We start from the raw sequence: 22,662 nt of genomic DNA on the forward strand, positions 1-22,662 counted from the left end.
TGTACTGTACCAAACGGCTTAAAGACACAGGATTTATTTACGGTGGTCTCCCAGTTTTCCAGCTCTGCCAAAAGACAAGATGACAGTGAATTCACAGGAGAGAGGACAGATAGCAGCAGAGGGGGACATGCAATCTCTTCTGGCTTTCCCACTGTGGGGAACACAACTGGGTCATTTCCTCTGCTGTAAGGTCAGCCCACTGTCACCAGCCTGGTCCTTGGGGCCATCCACTGGTCCCAAAAGCACAAGTTCCTTTTGGTGTCCCCAGGACTGGGTCTCAGCTTACAGGAGTTGGCAGAGGTGACAGCTAGGAGGGGACAGCTAGGTTTGTCCAAACTGGCCCCTATCCTGCCTGCAGCAAGATGCTGCAGGACACAACTGGAGGCAGGAGGGGGAGATTTTTTCCAACCATGCCCATCCCCTGCCCATACAGAGATGCTGCCAGCACTGAGGAGCTCGTCCCAATCCAGCAGCTCTATTTCCTAAGGAGGAAAAAGCTTTTATGAGATCCCAGCAAGGAGCCATGGCCTGATGCTGCCGAGAGCCCTGGATCATCTCCCGTTAACCAAACATCTCCCATGGCACAGCCACAGACTGGAGCCATGCTCACCCACACCTTTTTGGCCTCTCTGCTTCCAGACTAATGAATTTCAACCCAAAAAGGCAGGCACGGAGATGAATAAAGAGCAGGGGGCTGCTCTGTAACCCCTCAAACACCAAAATTACCGCATCCCCCCACTCTGCTGGCCACCAGGGGCCGTGGCACGGTCCCTGCACTCCATCACATCCCTGGGCTTTTTGCATTCCTCTGGCCTGGAGAGGAGGCGTGTGCCTGTGCGTGCAATGCTGACCCCACAAACCCACTCCACCCAGCACAGCTTCACCTTTCTCACCCAGATGTATCATAAAAATTTGTAACAAAAATAAATCCAGAAATGCTTGCACCTCACCTGCCTCAAAGTCCCTGATGTGCAGACATGGACACTGACTCCAGCATCACTCAGGACCACCCTGGGAAATCCCGGCCTCCCCCATCCCTGCCTGGGGGGCCGGAGCCTGCCTGGCTGCTGGCCATGCCGAGCCGAGCCGTGTCCCTTCCTCAGCTCGCTCCTGCCCAGGGATCACCTGCAGTTCAGTTGATTTATGAACGGAGAATTTTTCGAGCTCTGTTTCCTTTTCATTGTTGTTTCAGTTGCTGCGCTCGCTTCCGCCTGCCTTTGAATAACTCCTGCCATGCTGTGAGCGGTGAGAAAGGCACCGAGTAAACACTCACACTCAGCCCAGGAGCGGGGCAGGAGCCCCAAAAACAGGGGGACACAGGGCTGCCCACTGGCTGGTCCCACCTGCAGCAGGAGCTTGCTGAGCTCTGAGTGAGCAGAGCTCCGAGATGGATCTGTCTTGTCTCAAAGCTGCAGTTTGGGAAGGGGCAGCCACATCCTAACCTCCTGCCCCATGACACAGCTCCTGGGAGGTGGCAGTCCCGTGGGGATGCTGCTCTCCCATGCTGTGGCTGGGGATGAGAGGGTTGTGGTTGGTGGTTTGACTGCAGGGACCCTAAAATGCGATTTTTGGGGGGGTAATTCATTGCCCCATGGAGGGCAGGGTGCCCCCACCCAGGGCTGTGCTCCACCCGGCTTCATTCCTGCTGAAGCAGGGCTCCCACTGCGGTACAGAGACGGCGCTCTCTAGGGAGCTTGGGTTGATTTACAGCGAAGCCCTCAAAAAAAAAATAGAAAAAAAATTCAGGAAAGGAGAAGGAAAGAAACCCCATCCGCAATCTCAGCTCAGCCCGGGACCCACGTCCCCGCTGCTGCCACCTGCCAGCCTTCCCCCTGCCGGGCCACCGAGGAGCCCCCATCCCGGGCGATGGATGGGCAGCTGCCCATTGTCCTGCCCTTCCTCCCCGCGCCCCCCGCCGCCGCCCCGGGGCCGGGGGGAAAACAGGAAGCGCTCCCCAGCACGCTGCTGCGGAAATGAGACAAGCGGGCTGCAGCGGCGGCGAGGACGGCGGGAGGAAGCGGACGGGATATTTGGAACTGACGGCGAATTCTTGGGCTTATCTCTGCGCCGCAGAGGCCCAGGAGTCCTTACAAAACAGCGCCCAGCTGGAGCGAGGCCCGCGGCTGGGGACGCGTCCTCGTCCCCAGCGCCACCCCGGGTGCCCGGCTCGGCGGCGGGATGCTGGTGACAAGGAGGGGACACGCAGCCAGGGTGGTGGGTGGCACCTGCGTCCCATCAGTGGTCACAGAAAGGACCTGATGCTCCACTGCCCCCGGGCTGAGTGGTGCCCAGGTCGGATGTTCCTTCAGCAGGAATTTGGGGATGAAGGCGCTCCCCAGCAGCCCTAAAGCCTGTCTAAAATTCCGGCTGTTTTATGAGCCCCCAAGCACGAGCTCCCGCTTTCCCATGGGAAACCATCCCCCTGCTCTGGGACACTTTCAGCCCATCACCTTCCCTTCCACACCCGAAAGCACCAGCGGCAGGGCTGGGATGGGGATGCTGGTCCTCTGCCTGTCCTTCCTTCCTTCCCTGCCCACGAAGGGTTACAGCCAGCCCGGATTGCTCCGATTTCACCCTTCCATCTGCTGCTGGCCTTTTTGGTGGGTTTGAATTATTTTTCATAACAATGCTGTGATACTTTATATTCGGCACACCCCAGCTGGGGAATAGAAAGCGGGTCCGGGCTGGGAGCACCCGACCCAAAGGCAAAGGTTCTGCAGCGCTTCCTAAAAGCTGGAAGCTGCCCTCTGCGGGCATGGGAGAGGGGCCGGGGTGGTGGCATCACCCCGGGGAGCTGCGGCTGCTGCCAGCACCCAGGGCTCCCCAGTTGGGCTTTGCTGGGGTCAAGCCTTTGGTGGGGTTTATTAATTGGTGGTGAAAATTAAACAGGAGCCCTGCAGCGGGCAGGGGAAGGCAGCGGCAGCACCCCAGGGTCAGCGCTGGGAGCGGCTCGAGGTGGGTGTCACCTTCCTGGAGTGTCCCCAACCTGCAGGGGACCCCGGCCGAGGGCAGCCAGCGCTGCAGGAGCCGGGGAGCGCGGGCGCTGGGGCGATGCCTGCGGACGGGACCCGCCGAGGAGGGCTGCCGCGGCCACTGGAGCCAAATTTGGGGCTGGGGAGGGGGCAGGGTGTGACGGGTCACCCTGGCACAGGCTGAGACTCCTCCTCTGCGGGGAGGAGGACAAAGGATGGAAGCGGCTGCCCCGTTGCAACACATCCCCGGCGAGCACAATGGAAATGCCATCCTCCGTCTTGTGAAACAGGAACCTCATATGATCTCGCTGAAGGCTTGGGGACACTCTTGTAGGTCTGAGCGTGACGCTCCCAGGGCTCCTTTCTCTGCCCGCAGGGGGATGGGGAGAGTGGGGAGTCCCCCGAGCATCCCTGCCCTGGTGAGGACCGGACTGCCACCACTGTCCCCTGTGGCACGCTCTGGCAGGAGGAAGGTGATGCCCTGCCACTCACCCCGGGGCAAAACACCCCCAGGTTCTCCCCCAGCCCCACCAAAACAATGTCCTATGTTTCCCCCACAGCCCTGCTGAGCATCCCCCTCCCGCCCTCCTCGAGGACTCCTAAATAAACTTCGTTCTCCCTTTATGTTCTTGACCCCAGATTTAATTAGACCCCCGTTTCCTGCCTATATGAAAAATCACTTCCCCGAGCAGGTGGCTGCGATACCGCGGGGGCTGTTGTTGTTTTCTTTGGGGAGGGGGGGAAGGTGGTAAATGGGGGGAAGAGTTTGTTGTTTATTTTTATATTTACAAAGCGCAGCTTTTTCCTGGTGCCGGGCATCGGAAGAGTGGCAGGATGTGACCTTCATCCATCTCCTCCTCGCTCACACAATGCGGCCCCGAGCACCGCGGGCTGTCGCCGGCTTTGTCCCCCCGCGGCCGGCGGGCACCTCCCGCGCCGCCCCGCCGGCACCTGGCGCCCGCCGGCACCCGGCACCGCTGCCCCCAGCTGGGCCCCGCCGCTCACACTGCGAGAAAAGGGAAAATAGAAAAAAAAATAAAAATCAGGGAAAAAAATAATAGCAAGGTTGCCGGTTTCCTCTCTGGAAAACAAGCTGGAGCTGAGCGGGACAGCAGCGTGGGAAGGAGGGAGAGAGGGGTCCCCTTGAGCCCCTGGGGAGCTTCCCCTTCTTGGGGAGTGGCCTGGGCACGCTGCCTCCTCCTTCACTGCGTGTGCGGGGCAAAGCAGCCTTTTCCACCAGGCCTGGGGCAAACGAGCCCTGGGGCAAACACACCTTTGGCCCCGTCCAGAGGCAGTCCTGGCATAATCCGGGCAGAAGGAAGGGATGCAGAAAACATCTGGTTCCCTCACCCTGACATCGTGGGGAGCAGCCAGCAGGAAGAGCCCCCCCAAACCCCGGCAGAGACTCGCTGGGTGCTGCTCTGTCCCCATCCTTCGGAGCATCCCGACCCTTGCAGGCTCCAGCTGTGGGAGCTCAGCTGACCCCAGGTGTGGAGCTGGCAGTGCCCGGCCTCGCCGTGCCCAGGACGGGAAGGATGAAGATATAACAGAGTGAGCTCTCCTTGTTTTCCTTCTTCCCACGAAGCACCACGATCCCAGAGCCTCTCGCTGTGAGGAGGGACCTGTCCCTCCCCACCTGTGTTCAGATGAGAGCCTGTGGTGATAAGGGTGCAGGACAAACCTCTGATGTGACCCCAAACCTGGCACCCACCAGTGGTACTTGCTGGTGGCAAAGGAATTGCTGCAGGATTTTACAGGGACAAGGGGTCTGTCATGCCAGAGGTTCCCTCAGTGTGGCTGAGCTCTACTCTGAGCTGCCCAAGGCCTCAGGGCAGCTCTGTCCAGGGGGCTGGAACAGGGGCTGGCACAGCCAGTGTGACCCCCAGTCCCTCCAGCACTGCAGTGGCAAAGCTGGACACTGCCAGCTGGCACAGGGCTGGCATGTCCCAACCCCCTGGATCAGCCTGGATCCTGGAGCAGGGGTGGTGCCAGAGCATGGCATGGCACAGCATGGCACAGCATGGCACAGCATGGCATGGCACAGCATGGAATGGTGTGGCACAGCTTGCTATGGCACGACACAGCATGTGCTTGCCATGACACACCACAGTATGGAGTGGCATGGCATGGCATGGCACAGCATGTCACAGCATGGCACAGCGTGGCACATCACCAGGGCTGCCCCTGCTCTCACAGAAATGCCACCCAGAGCCACCAGCACCTCAGAGCCACTTCAGTCCCCCCCGGCCCAGCACCCAGCAGCAGAGAGGGGCGCTCATTAATTTCTCTTTAATTCCCCAGCATCCCTCGAGCTGGTCAGTGCCCACCCTGCTCAGTGCCCTGGGCAGGAGCAGGTGCAGCCCCAGTGGGGTGCAGCACCCACCAGCCCAGAAGAGAGCACCCTAAAACCTGCTGGGCCCCCTCCAGCAGCCAGGGACCCCCAGGTGTGCTGGGCAGGGGTGCCCACCTGGGCACGGGGCTGGCTGTGCTCACAGCAGCGCTGGCCAGCACAGTTGGTTATCCTTACATTTGGCATCAGCTGCTTCCATTGGGCTCCATAGGGGAGGGAGAGAGAAAAGGAAAACTCAGCTCAGGGCGATTTAATAAGTTCAGTGTTATGAGCTGGGGAAAAGCTGTGGAACACACAAGTGGTAACGCAGGATTAATCTTTCCTTTAGTCTTGGGAATTATGTTTTCATTAATCCTAATTTTTCCAGATGTTTCACTCCTTATACCATGTTCTTCAAAGCCTCTGTGGCTGCAAATTCTAATGAAGCCATGAGAACATTTTAAAGAGAAAGATTCAAAGCTTAAATTGCTTCCTTTTTTTTTTTTTAACTTGGGTTTTTCTTTTTTTTTTTTTTTTTCCTTTTTTTTTTTCCCCCCTCCCTCTTTTCCCCCCGGTTGGGCCGTCGGGGAGTGCATGCGTGTGCGGTCCCAGCGCCTCCACATGTTGTGTTACACAATGTGCTAACAAGATGGAGAAGGCCACTCGGTCCGCGTGATGCCGGGGTGACGTCTGTTGGGCTTTGTGTCCCCCCACCCGGCAGGACCCGGCTGCGAGGGGCTGGGGAGGAGGGGGCTGGCCCCCTGCCCGCCGCCTGACAGCCGGCCCCGGGGCTCGGGGGGTCACGGCTGCTCCGGAGCTCCGAAAGCATCGCCGGTGATCGCTCCCGGCTCCTTGAGGCGGCAGGAGGGGATGGAGCAGAGCCGGAGCTGCGCAGCCAGCCCGGATTCTGGCCCGGATTCTGGCCCGGATTCTGGCCCGGATTCTGGCACGGATTCTGGCAGGGTCTTTAGGGAATAGGGAATTTTGGGGTGCTCCAGGCTGGAGGGAGCTGGGGTTAAAGAGTGATGCCCAGGTCGGGGGTGCTGTCAGCAGTTCCTTCCCATCACACGGCGCTGCCCTGCAGAGTTTGCAGCTCCCGCTCCCTCCTGCCCAGCACCCATGTGTGTGCCAGCGCATCACCACTGGGTGATGGGAGCTCGCAGCCCCTCCGCTGCCACCGCAGCATTCCCGAGCCGTGCTGCCCTTCAGGCTTCGCTCTGCATCCATCCCCAGCCCGGCACAGCCGCGGGATCCGGCCGCCGCCGCCCGGCATCCCCTCCTCGCCGGGAGCCCTCGTCTGACGCAGGAGGTCAGGCAGGACGATCGTAACCATCCTCCCGGTCTCCAGCACCCGGGATTCAGATCCATGTACTTATATGGCCTGCAGAACGCGGTGGGAGCATGACCAACGTCTGGAAATCCAGATATGACTAGATCCCTTCATTAGTAATTTCTTGTACATGACTTTCTAGACCGTGGGGATTTGTTAAATTTGCAGGAGTGTTTCTCACAGTGCCATGGACTGGCTGCTGCCAGCATATATTGGCTCGGATCTGTCAGATCCTGTTGCCTTATATGACCCTCGGTTAATTCAGCTTTTCTTTGTATCCAGCCCTCAGCGGGGAACTCCTCCAGCAGTCCCAGCGTGGATCCTGCTAAAATGGTTCCCCAGTCCTCCTGCCATAAAACAACTGCCCCCCCCCAGTGAAAGGGGGATGTGGGGGGTGGAATTCAATGCTCCCCTCCCTCCCTGCTGCCCAGGCCCTCGCCAGATGCTTCCTCCATCCCTCGTCCTTTGGTGCCAAGAGAAAACTCAGTGTGCCCGAAAATGTCACTGGAGGGATTGGACCTTCTCCCCACAGGGACCGTGGCATCCCAACGGTGCACCCTGCACTGTGGGGTTAATCATTCGCTGCCTTCAGGGGTGCTCCAGGGCTTGGGGGGGACTTTCACCTTCCCAGCGACCTCTTGGAATTCTGACCTTCTTTTATGGGTGCCATAAAGGTTATTTTTTAATCTGCAACCTAGCAGAGTTTCCCTCCTCTCAGCTGTGGGGTCTTTGGTCCGGGGAGATCTTGGGCATCACTGCTTTTTGTGCCTCATCTGGTTTGGGACATGGAAAGGCTCACGGGATGGCCTTTTCCCAAGGAAGGGGATTGTGGTACCCAACAGCTCATCAAAGGAATGTGCTGTTGGTTGGCCCTGTGGATATGGCAAAGCTGAGGGTGCTGCTGGTAGGGATGTGAGGTGCTGTGGGTCACAGGGAATCCCAAAAGCCCAGAGACACACCCCAAATCCCCAAGTGCCGTCAGAGCAAGATTTCCAAGTGGAAAAAGACTGTGTGTCCGAGGACACCCTGCACACCCTGCAATTCCCTATTGCCCCTGAGTGAGCCGTGCCACCCCCTCAAGCACCCCCAAGCCCTGAGTCCAGCTCTGCACAGGAGCCTCCCCCTGTGTCCCCAGCATCTCCTGACCTGGCAGAGTCCAGCGAGGGACCCCGACCTCCTGGTGCCCCAAGCCTCTGCCCCTTGCCAGAGATGATGGCCAGATCCAGGAGAGCATTTACGTCTCCTGACCTGGCAGAGTCCAGTGAGGGACCTCCTGGTGCCCCAAGCCTCTGCCCCTTGCCAGAGATGATGGCCAGATCCAGGAGAGCATTTACATCCCAAACTTCCCAATGTGCTCTTTGTCCTCTCCAGCATATCTGGCAGTGCTGGGATGCTCCAGAAGGATACATCCCTCCGGCATCTTCCTCCTCCTTGCAGGAGGCTCTGAGCCACAACCTTGAAGTCTTCCAAGCACTGTGTTTCTTACAAGACCTGATCCATAGCTTTTCCTTTTAGCATTTGATTTAACCACACCTTAAAAAAGCTGCATACTAAAGCAGGAAGAGGAAGGCTGAGATGCTGTGGGGAGCAGGAGAGGAGCAAGCAGGCAGCACCCACCTCTAGCCACCCTGAAAGGAGCCCAGTCCCTGCTGACCCAGAGCCAAAATGCTTTCTCAGCTCTGTAAGAGCAGCCCAGCTCCTCCATCACAGGAGCACAACCTGCTCCAAGCATCTCTCTGGGTTTGTATCTCACCCACAGTCAGCCAAAGGGGTTTCACTGTACCAGGCTGGCTCCTTGAGAATCCCCTTGATGGGCTGCTGTGGTGTGCAAAGGGTCACAGGTGAGGCATTGGGGGCTAAAATCTCCTTTCTTTGCCTTTTTTATACCAACAGCCAGGGGATGCTTTGCCTGCACCCTTTGTCCTTCATGCCACTGCCTGGTGGAGCTGGGAGCAGCCACGGGAGATGGCTCAGGGTCTGTGCCAGTGCAGGCAGAGGCAGGAGCAATGGGAGTATCCTGCCTACCCATCCCATCCCATCCCATCCCATCCCATCCCATCCCATCCCATCCCATCCCATCCCCAGCCACCTCAGGGACAGCAAAGATCCGAATGGCACCACGAAGACCCCAGCCCCACATTTCCTTGGGTGAGGGATCCCCATGGGAGCATCCACTGCTGTTAGCACCACAGCCATGCAGCAGGGACATGTTAGGGGCAGACACAGCATCCCGACTCCCATCCCAAAACCCCCACTGCTCCCACCACCGCTCTGTTGCTGCTGGCCATGGCTCGGGTGCAACGCAGCCCCATCTCACCCGTCAAAGGCAGTGCCTTCAAAGCACCACTTCCTCCTCTCTGTTGCCCCCATTTCCAGCATCTTTGGGTTGAAAAATGGCCGGGGAGGGTTTGGCAGAGGAGCCTCGTGCAGATTATTCAACAATTGTTTCCCATTTTGCGCCCTCGCCTGCCTCATCCTCCAGTAACAATGACGAAGAGCGGCGCGGAGCCAGCGCCCGCGGCAGGGGTGTTGAGATCAGGGACAGCACAAAAATATCTCCTCTCTGGAACAAATATTTACCAACCCTTCTGCCTTTTGTTCTTGTGGTTCTCATATATTTTTTTTTTAATTTCTTTTTTTCCAGACATTCACTGGCAAAATGTCACACTAAGCAGCAACCCAGAAACTTCGGGGTAGCTGCTTGGCTGCTCTGGGCTTTGTTTTTCTCGCGCGCTAATTGTTAATGAATATCCAGCCATTTAAGCCAATGCAAACCTGTGAGAAAACGATCTTTTCAACCCTGGCTTTGGAGCTTTATGGCGCTTTGCAAAATCCAAGTGGTGGCTAAGGAAAACGTGCATCATCCCACAGAATGGGGTGGCGGCAGTGCCAGAGCCAACCTGGAGTGGAATGTGGCAGAGCCAGAGCGGGAGCTGGCACTGCCTGAGCTGCCAGCAGCACTCCAGGGCTGCAGCAGGGAGGTCTCCATTCCTGGATGGGGATCAGTTAAATGGGGATGAGTGCCGTGGTACCCCCATCCCTGGCCAGCTCCTCACCAAACTCCTTCTTCCTCATCTGCCCCACCACAGGTTTTTCTTGTTTCCCTTCAAAATCATAATGTCCCTCATGTCCACTTTTATGGCGGCCAAACAAGAACATGTGGTTACTTTATGGGTGTTGTGTTTAAAGAAGGGAGGGGCAAAGCCCTCCTCTTCTGGAGCATAAACTTAGCTCTTTGGTTAATAATTTAACTGTGGCCATAAAACCCCCGATGTAGGAGCAAGCAGAGCTCACCCCAGAAGCACTGCTGGGCTGTCACCTCACACCAGTGCCCTGCTGACCACTGACCACCGTCCCCTCCTGTCCACTCCAGGATGGCTGTGCCACCCTCCACCTATCCCCGTCGCCTCCTGCCCCTCTTTCTGGGGCTTTTCCAGGGCGCCCTGCTCCTCTTCTTTGCCCTCTTCGTCACCTATGATGAGCCCTCGGCGCAGGTGGAGGATACCAACTTGGTGGCCAACCAGGTCTACAGCACCTTCCCCTTCTTCCAGGACATCCAGGTGATGCTGGTGGTGGGGCTGGGACTCCTGCTGACCTTCCTGCCCCGCTACGGCTTCAGCGCCCTCACCCACAACTTCCTCCTGCTCAACTTCTCCATGCAGTGGGCGCTGGTGCTGCAGGGCCTGCTCCACCACTTCCACCATGGCCAGATCCACCTGGACCTCCACAGACTCCTCATCTCCGTGTTCGCTGCTGTGACAGTGCTCATCTCCGTGGGGGCTATCCTGGGGAGGGCCAGCCCCTGCCAGCTGCTGGTCATGGCCACCTGTGAGATCCCCATCTACCTCGCCAGCGAGTGGGTCATTGTCACCTGTCTGGGCGTCCTGGATGTGGGCGGCACCATCACCATCCACATCTTCTCCTGCTATTTCGGCCTTGGTGTGTCCAAGGCTCTCTTCGGGGCAACACAGCAGCCACTGCACCCCAAGGAGACCCCAACAACCAGCTCTGACCTCATGTCCCTGGTGGGGACACTCATCCTCTGGGTTTTCTGGCCCAGCTTCGTGGCTGTCCCCTGCCAACCTGGCGATGCCCAGCACCGTGCCATCCTAAACACCCTCCTGGCCATGAGTGCCGGTGCCATCACCACCGTGGTGGCCTCCAGCCTGCTGGAGAGGGACGGCAAGCTCAGCCCCGGCCACCTGCAGAACGGCAGCCTGGCCGGCGGGGTGGCCATCGGCGCGGTGGCCGACATGGCCGTGCCGCCAGCGGCCGCTCTTGCCCTGGGCAGCCTCTCGGCCGCGGTGTGTGTCCTCGGCTTCAGGTTCCTCACCCCGCTCCTGGCGAGGAAACTCACCCTCCACGACCAGTGCGGCATCCACAACCTCCACGGCTTGCCCGGCATCCTCGGCGCCGCCGCCAGCGTCGTGGCCGTGCTGGTGGCACCCAAGGACACCGCCGGGTCGCAGCCCTCTCAGCTGTCCCCCGCTGGGGGCAATGCCAGCGGGGTGGTGGAGGGACGGTGGGGGGCCCGGGGGGTGGGGGGACAGGCGCTGTGCCAGGCCGCGGGGCTGGCGGTGGCGCTCGGTGCCCCGCTGCTGGCCGGGCTGCTCACCGGCGCTGCCCTGCGGCTGCCCTGCCTGGCCCGGCCGCCCGAGCGGCTCTGCTTCGATGACTCGCTGTATTTTAAGATCCACGATCAGGCTGAGAGCCCGGGGCCGGACGGCAGCGCTGAGGAAGAAGCCCTGGCTCTGAAGGAGCAGGTTTAGGCAGTGGCGTGCCTGCAGCAGGGAGGGACAGGGAATGCTACCGGCAGGGTCAGCAGGCAGGAGATGCTGCCTGCTGTCACTCCTGCCCCATCCAGCTGTCGAGGATGCCGGCATAGCTGGGTCAGCACCGCAGCACTGGCCCCCTCTCTGTCCTCCTACCCTGCAGCTGCAGCCCCCTCCGTGTCCCAGTGGCTCCCAGCATCCGTTCACTCCCAGCAGCAGCCAGAGAAACGTGCTCAGGGTGTCTCCCCCAGGATGGCTAACAGCCCCCAACGAGCCCACTCTGCAAGGCACTGCCTTCGGCTGCTTCGCTCCCAGCGAGCAGCATCACCCTCAGTGCCCACCCGACCCTCGGCTCCAGATTCCCCTGCAGGACAGCAGGAGGAGGCTGCCAGCCCAGGCCACAGCTACAGGGAAGGAACTCAGTATCCACTGTCGGGAACGTGGAACTGCAGCATCAGGGAGATGGCCCCGAGCAAGGACTTCACAGGGATCTGATAACCTGGGCTGGGCAATTCACCCTCCAGGAGAGTTTGCGAAGGGAAGTGCCAACTCTTTTTACCCCTGGCGCAGCAATGAGGATGCAGCCCAAGCACGGCGAGGAGCCTCGGAGAGAGCCAGGATGCAGGAGGCACCCGCAGCCCACAGCACCCTCATCCCACCCCGAAGCTGGAGCTGGGAAAGCTGCACCAGCATCCCAGGAAGAGCAGCGGCCCCATCCCATCCCACCACGGGCAGCGAGCCGCTTCCACCCTGCGGAGGACAAAGCCTGCGGTCCGTGGCTGGCATGCGGCAAGGGGGGCTGCGCGGGGCCGCATCCTGCCCGGAGAGCGAGGCTGTGATTCACATCCCCCCGCCGGGAATCACCGCTGCCCCGCGCCCCCCGCATCCCGCTGCTGCCGAGACAATGCGGGCCGTGCTCGCCGGCTCCCGAGGGGGTCACCGAGCCCCCCAGCGCTGGCTGCAGGAGTGGGGGGCTGCCGGCGAGGTTGGGGGTCCCCAACCCTGAGCGGGTGGGAGAGGGGCTGGATCCCTTCCACCCGGTGCAGCCCCAGGCGGAGCCAACACCAAGAGGGAGAGAGGCTGGGGAATTCGCCCTCCAATAATCACAAACAGGCTTGGGGGGCCGGGCGTGTTTGGTTAATTGTTAGAATAAAATATTGCCGAGCTCTGACAAAGAAATCCTGCCCCGCAGCCCGGCGCGGCCGAACAATGGGCCCCGGCGCAGGATGCTGCGGGCTGAGCAGCGGGGCCAGTGGCCTTGGGGGCGGGAGGCAGCTCGGTCCCCCTTCCCCAAACGAGCCCCAGAAGCCCCTCATGTTCTTGGCAGCTCGGTGTGGATGTGCCCCATGACAGCCATCGGAGCGGGGACCAGCCCGGCTCCTCAGCAGAGCCCGGTTCCCCGCCGGGACCGGCACCGGCCACGATCCCACCGGGGCCGGACCGGCAGCACCGACCTCCGGGAGAGCCCTCGCTCGGCTGGGCCCGGCAGCCCAGGCCTGCCGGGTCCGGTGCAGCTCCGGCACGGGGAGGAGGGACACGGGGCAGCGGCACCGGGGGCTCAGACACCGTGTGGAAGCAGCCGTGGAGGGGAGCCACGTGCACAGGCGTTCACACACCTGAAATCACACACACGGGTGTGTGCACAGCTCTGCACACACGCACAACAGCCCCGGCGTGTGCCCAGACACACAGGTACACACACACATGTGTACACACACACATGTGATACACGGACACACATGCATACACACACCCACACGCAGGCACAGCCCCGAGGCTGCGAACCTCTTGCTGTCGGAGGAGCAGCTTTCCAGCATCTCCCAGCCCTTCCCGGCGAGGATGAGGAGGCAGGCTCCCGCTGAGCAGCCCGCGGCAGCCAGCAGGGGAGCGAGCAATGAGGGCGCAGGGAGGGGAGCACACCCGGAGCCGGGCCTGGGCACACCCCGCCTCCCGGCTGGCATGTCCTGGCACGGGCACCCCGGCACGCCGCGGCACAATCTGGTCGGCAGATGCTCCAACAACCAGCGAGAGGCCCAAGAAATGATGGGGGGGGGTCAGCGCTTTCCCACTGCCCACGGGGGCTTGGGCACCCGGTGACCCCTGGCCAGGGGTGCTGGGACCCACCTGGGTCATGGCACGGCTCCATCAGTCCCGGCCATCCCTCCCTGGGACCCGCTGTGCTGTTCTGCCTCTGGGTGTGCTGCCCAGAGCTCCCCACTCCTCCAAACCAGTCCCTCTCCAAAGGATGGAGCAGTCAGATATTTTGCAGAGCCTCCAGCGTTTATCACACTGTAAATCTGGGCTTTCAGCAGCTTCATGAAGCTGCAGGGAGATGGGAGAGAACAAAACGCTGCCCTGCCCCATCAGACACAGCCTGCGTGTGCCAGGGCTGCCAGGGGCTGGGTCCCCAGCCCCGCTGCAGAGGGAGTGAGGATCGAAGCAGAGGACTTATGTGGGCAAGGGTCCCCCAGAGCCAAGAGGGGCTGCTGGCACCCCAAGATGGTGATGGCTGGGGACAGCTGTGTTTCAGTGGGACAGTGGTGGTGAGGAGGCTGAAATGTGTCTTTGTGGAGCCACAGCAGTCCCTGTCCCCCAGTGTGGACCCCAGCAAAGCTCCCCACGCACAGTTCCTGGGCACAGTACCCTGGTGTGGGCTCACAGAAGAGAAGCTGGGCATTGCACCCCTGTAGGGGCTCTGGGCACTGTACCCCACTCTGTTCCCCCATCACTGTCCCCAGCACAGTGCCCCACCCGCTGCTCTCTGCTGCTGCCTCTGAGCTGGGCTGGGATGCAGCCCACAGTCCTGGCAAGGAGCAGCAGCCCCCATCCTCGCCCCTATCCCTGTCCCCACAGCCACTGCACCAACCCCCATCTCCCCGCGGGACCCTGCTGCGATTGCAAAACCAGCGGGGAGGGGAGGAAGCCGAGGTTGTGCCGCTCGCACAGCGCTCGGATGCATCTGGCAAAGCGAGCCGGGGCACAGGGCACAGGGCAGGGCACAGGGCGGGGCGGTGGGCACGGCCAGGAGCCCCCAGCCCCTGCATCCCCTCAGCTCCACACCCGTGTGCAGCCCTTGCCACATCCCTGCGGCCGCAGCACCGAGGGCACACCGGGAGAGGCAGGGGCTGGCTGGGCCCTGAGCTGCTGCCAAGTGCCAGGCACAGCACGGGGGCACTGGGGGGGCCATGGCAGCGGCTGCAGCCACATCAGAGCAGCCCCCCCGGAGCAGCCGGGAGCACACGGCGCTGCCCTCGAAGGAAATGCGCTCACTCCCATGTGCTGCACACTTGGGTTCGCCTCGCTGCTATTTTTATTTGACTTTTCAGGGCCTGTTTCCTTTTTCCGGCTGTTTTTGCTGTGATTCCACCATCACAACGACCTCGTTTTTCCCCCTCCCTCCCTGTTGCTTCTTCCTTCACTCTTTCCTTCCTTTCCATGCACTCATTCCCACTGCCACACCAGGTTCCCGCAGCAGCTGCCTGTGAGGGAAGGGCACTGAAGGGGGGTGGTTTTTGCTCTGGTTTATCTGGGAAGGTGCTGACGGGTCACTGAAGGGGGGACTTTGCTCCAGCCTTGATAAGGGCTGGGAGTCACCCTGTCCCAAGCCACCATCCCGATCCTGTTGGTGCTTGACTCGTGCTGTTGGCCCCAGCCCCATCCATGGGATATCAAGTGTCAATAGGGCTATTTTGGGATGCTCGTGGTTTGTGGAGGGACGGTGGTTGGGATAAGGGAGAAGGAATAAGGAAAAAAACCTAGGAACTGAAGCAATGCAAAACCTCCTGTGAGGGCAGCAGAAAGGGCAGTGCTGGCTCCCGAGGAGGAGGATGGAGCTGAGAGGAAGGAGCCCAGGCACGATGGGGCCAGCCGGGGAGGAGCATGGCTCCAGGCGGCCTCTGGCATTGGGATTGCTGAGCTGTGGCTCCTGGATGGCCCCCGGTGCCAGGCAGGATCTTCCAGGGACCCCAGGAGAGCAGCATTCCCAGGCTGCACCCCCTGCTCTGACCCCTGAACCAGGGTCCCTGTCCTGCCCCATCAATCAGCCGCTCCTGCCTGCACCCTGCTACAGCCCAGCGACTCTGATGTGCCCAGGGCAGGGAGGGCTCTCATCCCCCCACCCCAGCTCCTCCCAGCCCAATTCCCAGGGGCAGGGGGTGGGCAAGCACTCCTGAGCACCCCTTGCCTTCCCCTCCCCGACTCCCCCCTCTGGTCTGAACCCCCAGAAACCCCCAGGGAACGCCGACCCCCACCTCCTGCAGGGCCCGGGGGGTACCCCACTGCGCCCCCCTGGCCCCAGCCCTGCCCGCAGCGGGTCGGGGGCCGGGGCTCGGTGGGACGAGGGCCGGCGATGCTGGTGTGGCCATGGGAACACAGGGCAGTGCCCGGCTCCGCTCAGCACACACAGCCCGCTGCTGCCATCTCGTGTCCTCCGCAGCCCCGCAGGGCTGGGACTGCAGCCACACGGGCGGAGACGGGCTGGGGAAACTGAGGCACGGGCACACTGCTGGCTGTTGCTCCAGGGGAAATGTCCTTCCAAAAAGGCAGCTCCTGGTTTCCATCGCCCCACAGCAGGGATGCAGAGAGAGTGAGCAGGGGCAGGATGCCACTGTGCCCTCCACTGCTGTGGGCTTCTGCCTGTGCTTCCACAGCCCAGCCACCATGGCCAGAGCTGTGCCAGCTCCATCCACAGCACGAGAGCCCCTGGATCACCAGGCAAAGCACCCAAAGTACTTCTAGGGAAGGAGAGGTTTTATTTCTGGCTTCCCAGAGGCTGTTTGCTACCCGACAAAGCAGTGGAGGCCACAGGCAGGGTGCTGGCAGAGTACAGTGACAAGGGAGGATGCCCTTCACTTCTCCTCACCCCACACCCCACCATTCCCTCCCTGCTGGGGGCACCCCCAGCCAAGCAGCCGGGTCCCTCCACAGTGCTGCCTGTCACCGAGGCTGAGCCTTGGCCTCAAGCCCCCACCCTGCCTGGTATTTTTGGAGATCAGAACTCCCCAGGCTTCCCCAGTGTTGCACCTTTACTTCCCTGTCCACTGTGGGTGCCTGGCTGCTCTGCACATGCCAGCAGTGCCTCAGGGACACCTGTCCCCATGCACAGCCCTAAAAACCTCAGAGCCCTCACTTCCAGCAGAGCCCCCAGAGCCTGGCCCCACGCGTCCTCGTTCTGCCCCAAAACACACCCATTGTCCTCAAGAGAGCAGCAGCTGTTGCAGGGCCAGGAGCGACTAAGAATCCACACCTCACCTTCTCTTTTTAGTCCTTTCCCTTTTTCTTCCCAGTGTTCCTGGTGCTCCAGGTTTCTGCCACAGCCATCCCACAGCAAACCAAGCTGCCAGCCCCAGGCAGGGGTGGTGGATGCGCTGCCCGGGCACCGCTCGGAGCAGGAGGGTGGATTCAGCTCGGGCATCTTCTGGCAGCAACCCCTCTGTCCTCACGGCTGAGTTTGTCCCAGGTTCCCAAAGCAGCCGCAGGCAGCCCCGGGGCTGGAGCAGCACTTCCATCCCCCGGCGTGCGGCGAGGGCGTCCCTACGAGTCCCAGGATGTTTGGCGGGGTGCGTGCAGGGCATTGAGCTTCTCCCAGCAGGTCGCCAGCCTCTCCGCCTTCCTGCCGATGTCCCGCAGCATCTTCCTCCTGCGGGCGGCTGCCCCGCGCCGCGGCGGAGCCGGGGACGGGCGGGGGGTACGCGGTGGGCTCTGCGGTCCGTGAGCCGAGGGACGGGCAGAAACCCCCCCACACCACACTGGCATTAGTCAGGGGACAAAAGGCACCGCACGCGTGGCTGAGGTGGCCAAACTGCCTACGGCCGTGGCAAGGACACGGTCTCAGGTCCCCAGGAGTCCCCCCAAAGTTGGCCATCCCTGTCTGAGCTGGCAGTGTGCACCCCACAGCTCACCCACGGACACCAGATCTGATCTCCAGAGCAGCAGCCGCTCCATCCCACACCAGCAGACCCCAGGCAGGGCTGTCCCCAGCCAACGTCCCCAGCAGTGGCAGGGAGGACAGTGCCAGCCCCGTGCCAGGGTCAGGCAGAGCTGGGAGCTGGCACTCTGCTGCCCTTGGTTTTCCCTGCTGGTGCTGCCATAGGGATCCTCCTGGAAGGGGTTTCCCCAGCAGAGCTTTGGACAAGCCAGAGGAACCCGGACCAGCCCTTAGGGGAGAAATCCCAATTCTTGCCTGTGAGCACCCAGGAGCAAGAGCAGGACAGGGTGAATGCACCCACGGGGTGAGCATCCCACCAGGACAAGGCCCTGTGTTCCCCTCAGCCACGGCATCGTGGCACACGTGGAAAAACCCACTTGGGAGGCAGTGGTAAAACCCCACCAGCCTGGCCCACACTGCCACAACTGAGCCTCCCTCCTCTGGTTATTCTGAAGCTCCCAGGGATGGATGTGCAGTCAGCATTCCCCAGCTCCTGGAGCGAAGAGGGAGAGCCTGGAGACTCCTGATGGGCAGCCAGGAGAGCACAAACAAGGCAAGCTCTGCCCACAGCCCTGGGAACTGGGAGACGTGGCTGGGAAGTAGAGGTTTCCTACCTTGCTGATTTTCCTGCAGTTCTCCCGGAGCACAAAGTCGGTGTTCCTGGCCACCCTCCAGACCGCCAGCTCCTCAGGGCCCTGCAGGGTGCCGGCCCCCAGCTCCCGCAGGGACATGCTGATGTTGTAGATGGACAGCAGGATCCTCTGCTCCTGCAGAGGAGAAGCACAGGGCCCCGGGCAGGGAGGGAGGCTCCGTGGCTCCCTGGGGGCTCAGCCCAGGCAATGCCCCAGCCCCGGGTCCCTCTGTGCTCACCTTGTCTGAACGACAAGCAGGCCCAGCCCTTCTGCTCCTGTGCACTGAGCCAGTCAGGTTCCTCTGGAGAAATAAAGCAAGAAGATCCAGCAGCTCACAGGATCAGTGCCTTCCACTTGGAGCAAGGATCTCCCATTTAAACACAACCCCTTCCCCAGCGCTGCTGGCAAAGCAGCCAGCTCCATATTAAGCTTCCCTCCCCACATCCCTCATCCCAGCCCAGCAGCAGAGCCCTGCCTCAGCTCACCAGGTTCTGGATCTCATGGAAGATGACGGCGCGGTACTGCCGCAGGATTTTGGCAATGCTGCACCTCCTGCCTCTGCTCAGCACGGCCACCAGCAGGAGCAGCAGAACAGCACAGGAGAGCACCCGGGGGAAAATCTGCCAGGGAAGGGCTAAGAGTCAGCTGGGGATTAAGGAGTGTCCTGGGCTCTGCCTTCAGCCCCTAGCCAGAAGCTCCATGGGGCCTGTACCTGAAGATGCAGCATGTGATGGAGGAGCCTCAACTGTCTCCTCTCCCAAAGAACACCCTCCCATGAGATGAGCCATCTTCCCTTGGGGCAAAGCCCTTGGGAAACTGCTCCAGCTTCAGCCCAGCCCAGCAGCGCTGCCCATGGCACACACAGAGCTCTCTCTGATGCCAGCAGGTGGGTTCTTGGCACAGAGCTATGCCAGGGGTCTGTATCAGCCTGTGGGGCTCACCCCTGAGCTCCCTGCCCCAACGTGGTTCCACTAGATGCCCATTTTGTGCCATTTCAAGGCCAGGGAACCTCAAGTGCCAAAACCCAAGGGAAGCAGAGAGGGAGGTGCTGGAATCCTTGGAGAGGAGCTGGAGGGAGGAGCTGCTGGTCCCCACCAGCAACACCCACAGCTCAGCTCAAACGGATCCAACACCCTCAAAAGGATGCTCCCACACCTCTCCTGCATGGATGGAACTAAATACAGCATTTCTCCAGCTTCCCTGCCGCCCAGGCTCACCCCAGGCTTGGGGGCCCTCACCACAAGCAGCACAAACATCCCAGCTGCTGCTGAGCTCCTGGCTCCAAAGCTTCAGCAGCCCCGCGCTGGCCCCTGCAGAGCGGGGAACCCCAAGTGCTGACACCTGAGCTGGCAGAGGGGCACAGGGAGGGGGTGGATGGACCCTCCGAGGCAGGGATGAATCCCACAGCTTTGAAGAAAAGCCAGCACAAGCTCAAGTGACCGGGATTGGGGATATTTGAGCAGCCCAGCAGCAGCAGAGTGAGGATGGGGAGATCAAAATTTGTGCCAGGAAAGGAACCCAACAACTCAATACATCTCCACACTCTGAGCGATGGCACAGCCCTGGGGCCCCATCCTGGCATTTCTATCATTTCACATTTTCAGGAAAAGTTCCCCCCAAACACAACCCCCTCCCAAACAACCCTCAAGTTGCAAGTGTCAGGTCTGGGCAGGCAGAAAGCAGCTCAGCTCATTCCAACTATGCAACCCCTGTGCTGCAGCCAAAGCGAGGGGGAAGGGGCCACAGCTCTGCCTGCAGCCCGTGCCTGCTGCTCCCCACCTCAGCTCAGGGGTCACTGCCTTCCCCAGCACCTCTGCACTTGCTCCTCTGCTCCAAGAAGCCAGAAGGAAGAATTTCCCTCACTGAATTCCAAGCCCAGGCACACTCCATCTATCCTCTTTGGTGAGAAACTGGGGGGCTTGTTTGTTAAATCCACACCTGCTCTATCCTGAGCTAGACCTGGCTCCAAAAGGGTAAGGAAACCTTTTCCCATCCTCTTGCAGCTCAGTGGGAGTGATGGAGGCTTAACATGAGGCAAAACTCAGCACAGTTCTGGGAACACATGGACACAGCCATCACCTCGGAGCACGTGCAAAGAGAGGAGCAAACCCAGGTATGACCAGTAGAAATCCCACGGGGCTCTTCAGCATCTCTAATCACCACACACCTTTCACAGAGCTGAGATCTGCCTGGGAGCTGGGAAGGACAGGGAAATCTCCTTGTGCTCCTGGCTTTGCTCCCTGCAAAGCACTGGGAGATCTTGCCCCAGAGGTGATTAAGCAGACAGCCGAGGGTATAATCAAAGGAGAGCACTGCTTCCATGAGGACACCCTGACCAAAGTCTAAGGGTTGCTCTCCAGAGGTCTCCCCTGCCAGGAAGGCATGGCTGTGCTATTTTACCATGAAAATCAGAATGACTTCCCTGAAGCGGTTTATTAAACAACTGGGACCCAGTTTCAGGAGAAATCACACCATTTCCAGCATTCCAAGACAGCCAAGCCTGGGCTCAGTGCTCAGCCCCGAAGGAAGTGCAGAGCAGTCCAGGGAACAGCCAGGGCAGAAGGTCAGCAGGTGCTGTAGGTGCTTCCCCCCATCATGGAAAGCAGCAGTGACAAGAGAGGGATGCAGGGAGACCTAGGTGGCAAATCCTGCTCCTGACTTCTCTCCTTTAGGATGGAGGAGAACAAGTTCAGCAGCTGATTTAGGGTTATTCCTTCTGCCTCTGCCCCCATCCCACAGCAGCAAGCTACAGGCAGGTGGCACATCCCTTCCTAGGGGAGAGCTGGCAGTGAAGGAGCAGCCTTGGGAAGCACGGGCGCAGGACAGGCACAGCTAATCTCATCCTCACTCTAATCCTCCAGCAAATACGAGGAGATAAGGGGAATCACCATTGTTGATAGAGCAGCTCCTGCTGGCACTCCTGCCAGCCCCAGCCAGCAGGGCAGCAAGGGACAATTCCTGCCACCAGCCTGGGAACCCACCGGGGTCACCGGGTCCTTCCAGCCAGACAGACTGTCCCCAAGTCCCTCCTAGCCAAAGGGACTCTGTCACCACCCAGAGCCCCAAGGCAGGGACAGACCCTCCGTTCTCTACCTCAGGGCCAGCCAAATCCAAATCCCATCCCAGCGAGATCTAAGCCTCATCCCAGACACAGCAGCCTGACCCCAGCTGGACCAGACCCGAGCCCCTTCCTCACGGACTCCCAGCTCTGTCCCATCGCGACCCTTCTAAAGGATCCAAGTCCCGCTTGGACCCAGCCCAGCCCCATTCCAATGCTCCAAGCCCTTTCCCAAGTGGTCTGGCCCCATCGCGACCAGTCCGAGCCCCTCTCCCGGTGGGTCCGAGCCTCATTCCAGGAGCAGCAGTCACCTCCCGGCAGCTCCCGAGCCCCACTGCGGGCGCTGCCAGTCCCACCCCGGCCGAGCCGAGCTCCGGTCTGTGGGTGGGCTCCGGGGAGGGGGGTCCCGGAGCAGAGGAAGGGGGTCCCGGGGACAAGGGGGGTCCCGGCGCACTCACCATGGAGCCCCGCGGGCGCGGCCCCCGCGGCGGTCCCGGGGAGCCCGGTCCGGCCCCGTCCCGCTGCGCCGGGGCCCGCGGTTTGAACTTGGCTCCACGGTGGGAGGGGACGGGACACGGCACCGCCGGGGGGGGACGGGACACGGCCCAGCCCCGGCCCCGCGGGGGAGGCCGCCCGGCCCCCCCGGCCCGGGGAGCAGCGGCGCTGCCCGGGATGCGGGGCCGGCCGCGACAGGGTGGGACAGGGTCCCCGTGTCCTGGAGGAGCCCCTGCTGCAGCCACCCGGGGGTGCAGACCACGCTGTGCTCAAACCCCCGCAGTTTCGATTTCTGTTGGCGTGGGGAGATTCTTTCGCTCTGCGTTCGCAGACCGCAGTGGGTGAACGCTGACAACGGCACCAACCCATGGCAAAAGTGCCTGTCCAGGCTGAGACCCCCGAAATATCAATATGAGGAGTGTGTTCGTGCCTCCAACCAAAGCCCTCTCCCCTTTGCCCTCTGCATGTTGTACCTCACCCCCAGCCCAGGCACAGAATTCGTATCAATTTTGGGAAAAAAAAGTGAACTGACTGCAACAAGGCTCCGCTGAGGAGCTGAATGTGGGTGATTGAGTAAGAAATAGAACAAATGGTGAATAATCCAGCTCTGCTCAGCTTGGTGAGAATGTCCCTCCCAGGAAGTGGGACCCACAGCACACTGCAGCATTCCTCTGGGACAGGACCCATATAACTTCTTTATTGAGCTCTATATATAGCTAAAATTCATGGGTGCCATAATCCATTTAAAAACCACCAAGACATCTACAAACATTAAAAGGCTCTAAGATTGATGGTCCCTTTTAAGTAAGAAAAAATAATCTCCAAGCTAAGGAATGTAGCCCAAAGGAAAGGGAAGCTGCAGGTACCAGGAGCAGGTGGCCAAAGGAGCCTGATGTTGTGAGAAGGTGGCACGGTGTAGAGCAAAAGGCCCCTTCCTTGGGGCTTCCACATCCCAAAAATTCCTTGCAAGATGTGGTGGTGCCACCTAAGCAAGAGGCAGGGGTAAGCATGAGGATCCCATCAGTGGGTTGCACAAGTGTTACCTGGCTCAAGGGAAATGCTCCCAATACAAGTCAGGAATCTCTCCAGCAGAAAAAGCCACACCACTGCAATTCCCACTTCCCTTTCCTATCCCAATTCTGCAGCCA

At 60.6% G+C, this 22,662-nt stretch overlaps 2 protein-coding genes across 2 annotated transcripts; one reads left to right on the plus strand and one right to left on the minus strand.

Moving 5' to 3' along the window:
- The first annotated feature begins 9,882 nt into the window (after nucleotides 1-9,882).
- LOC120506981 (ammonium transporter Rh type A-like) lies at nucleotides 9,883-11,400 on the plus strand. The gene is made up of 2 exons (XM_039719120.1): nucleotides 9,883-11,118; nucleotides 11,182-11,400. The coding sequence occupies exons 1-2, from the start codon at nucleotides 10,006-10,008 to the stop codon at nucleotides 11,398-11,400; spliced, it is 1,332 nt and encodes a 443-aa protein (XP_039575054.1). The 5' UTR covers nucleotides 9,883-10,005.
- Nucleotides 11,401-16,004: 4,604 nt separating this feature from the next.
- CUNH20orf204 (chromosome unknown C20orf204 homolog) lies at nucleotides 16,005-21,532 on the minus strand. The gene is made up of 5 exons (XM_039719229.1): nucleotides 21,478-21,532; nucleotides 18,447-18,581; nucleotides 18,200-18,262; nucleotides 17,944-18,096; nucleotides 16,005-17,103 (listed from the first exon to the last, which is right to left on the minus strand). The coding sequence occupies exons 1-5, from the start codon at nucleotides 21,478-21,480 to the stop codon at nucleotides 16,936-16,938; spliced, it is 522 nt and encodes a 173-aa protein (XP_039575163.1). The 5' UTR covers nucleotides 21,481-21,532; the 3' UTR covers nucleotides 16,005-16,935.
- Between the last annotated feature and the right edge of the window lie 1,130 nt (nucleotides 21,533-22,662).

This window comes from Passer montanus, unplaced genomic scaffold (assembly GCF_014805655.1).
Source record: "Passer montanus isolate IOZ18808 unplaced genomic scaffold, ASM1480565v1 scaffold41, whole genome shotgun sequence".
Taxonomy (NCBI): Eukaryota; Metazoa; Chordata; class Aves; order Passeriformes; family Passeridae; genus Passer; species Passer montanus.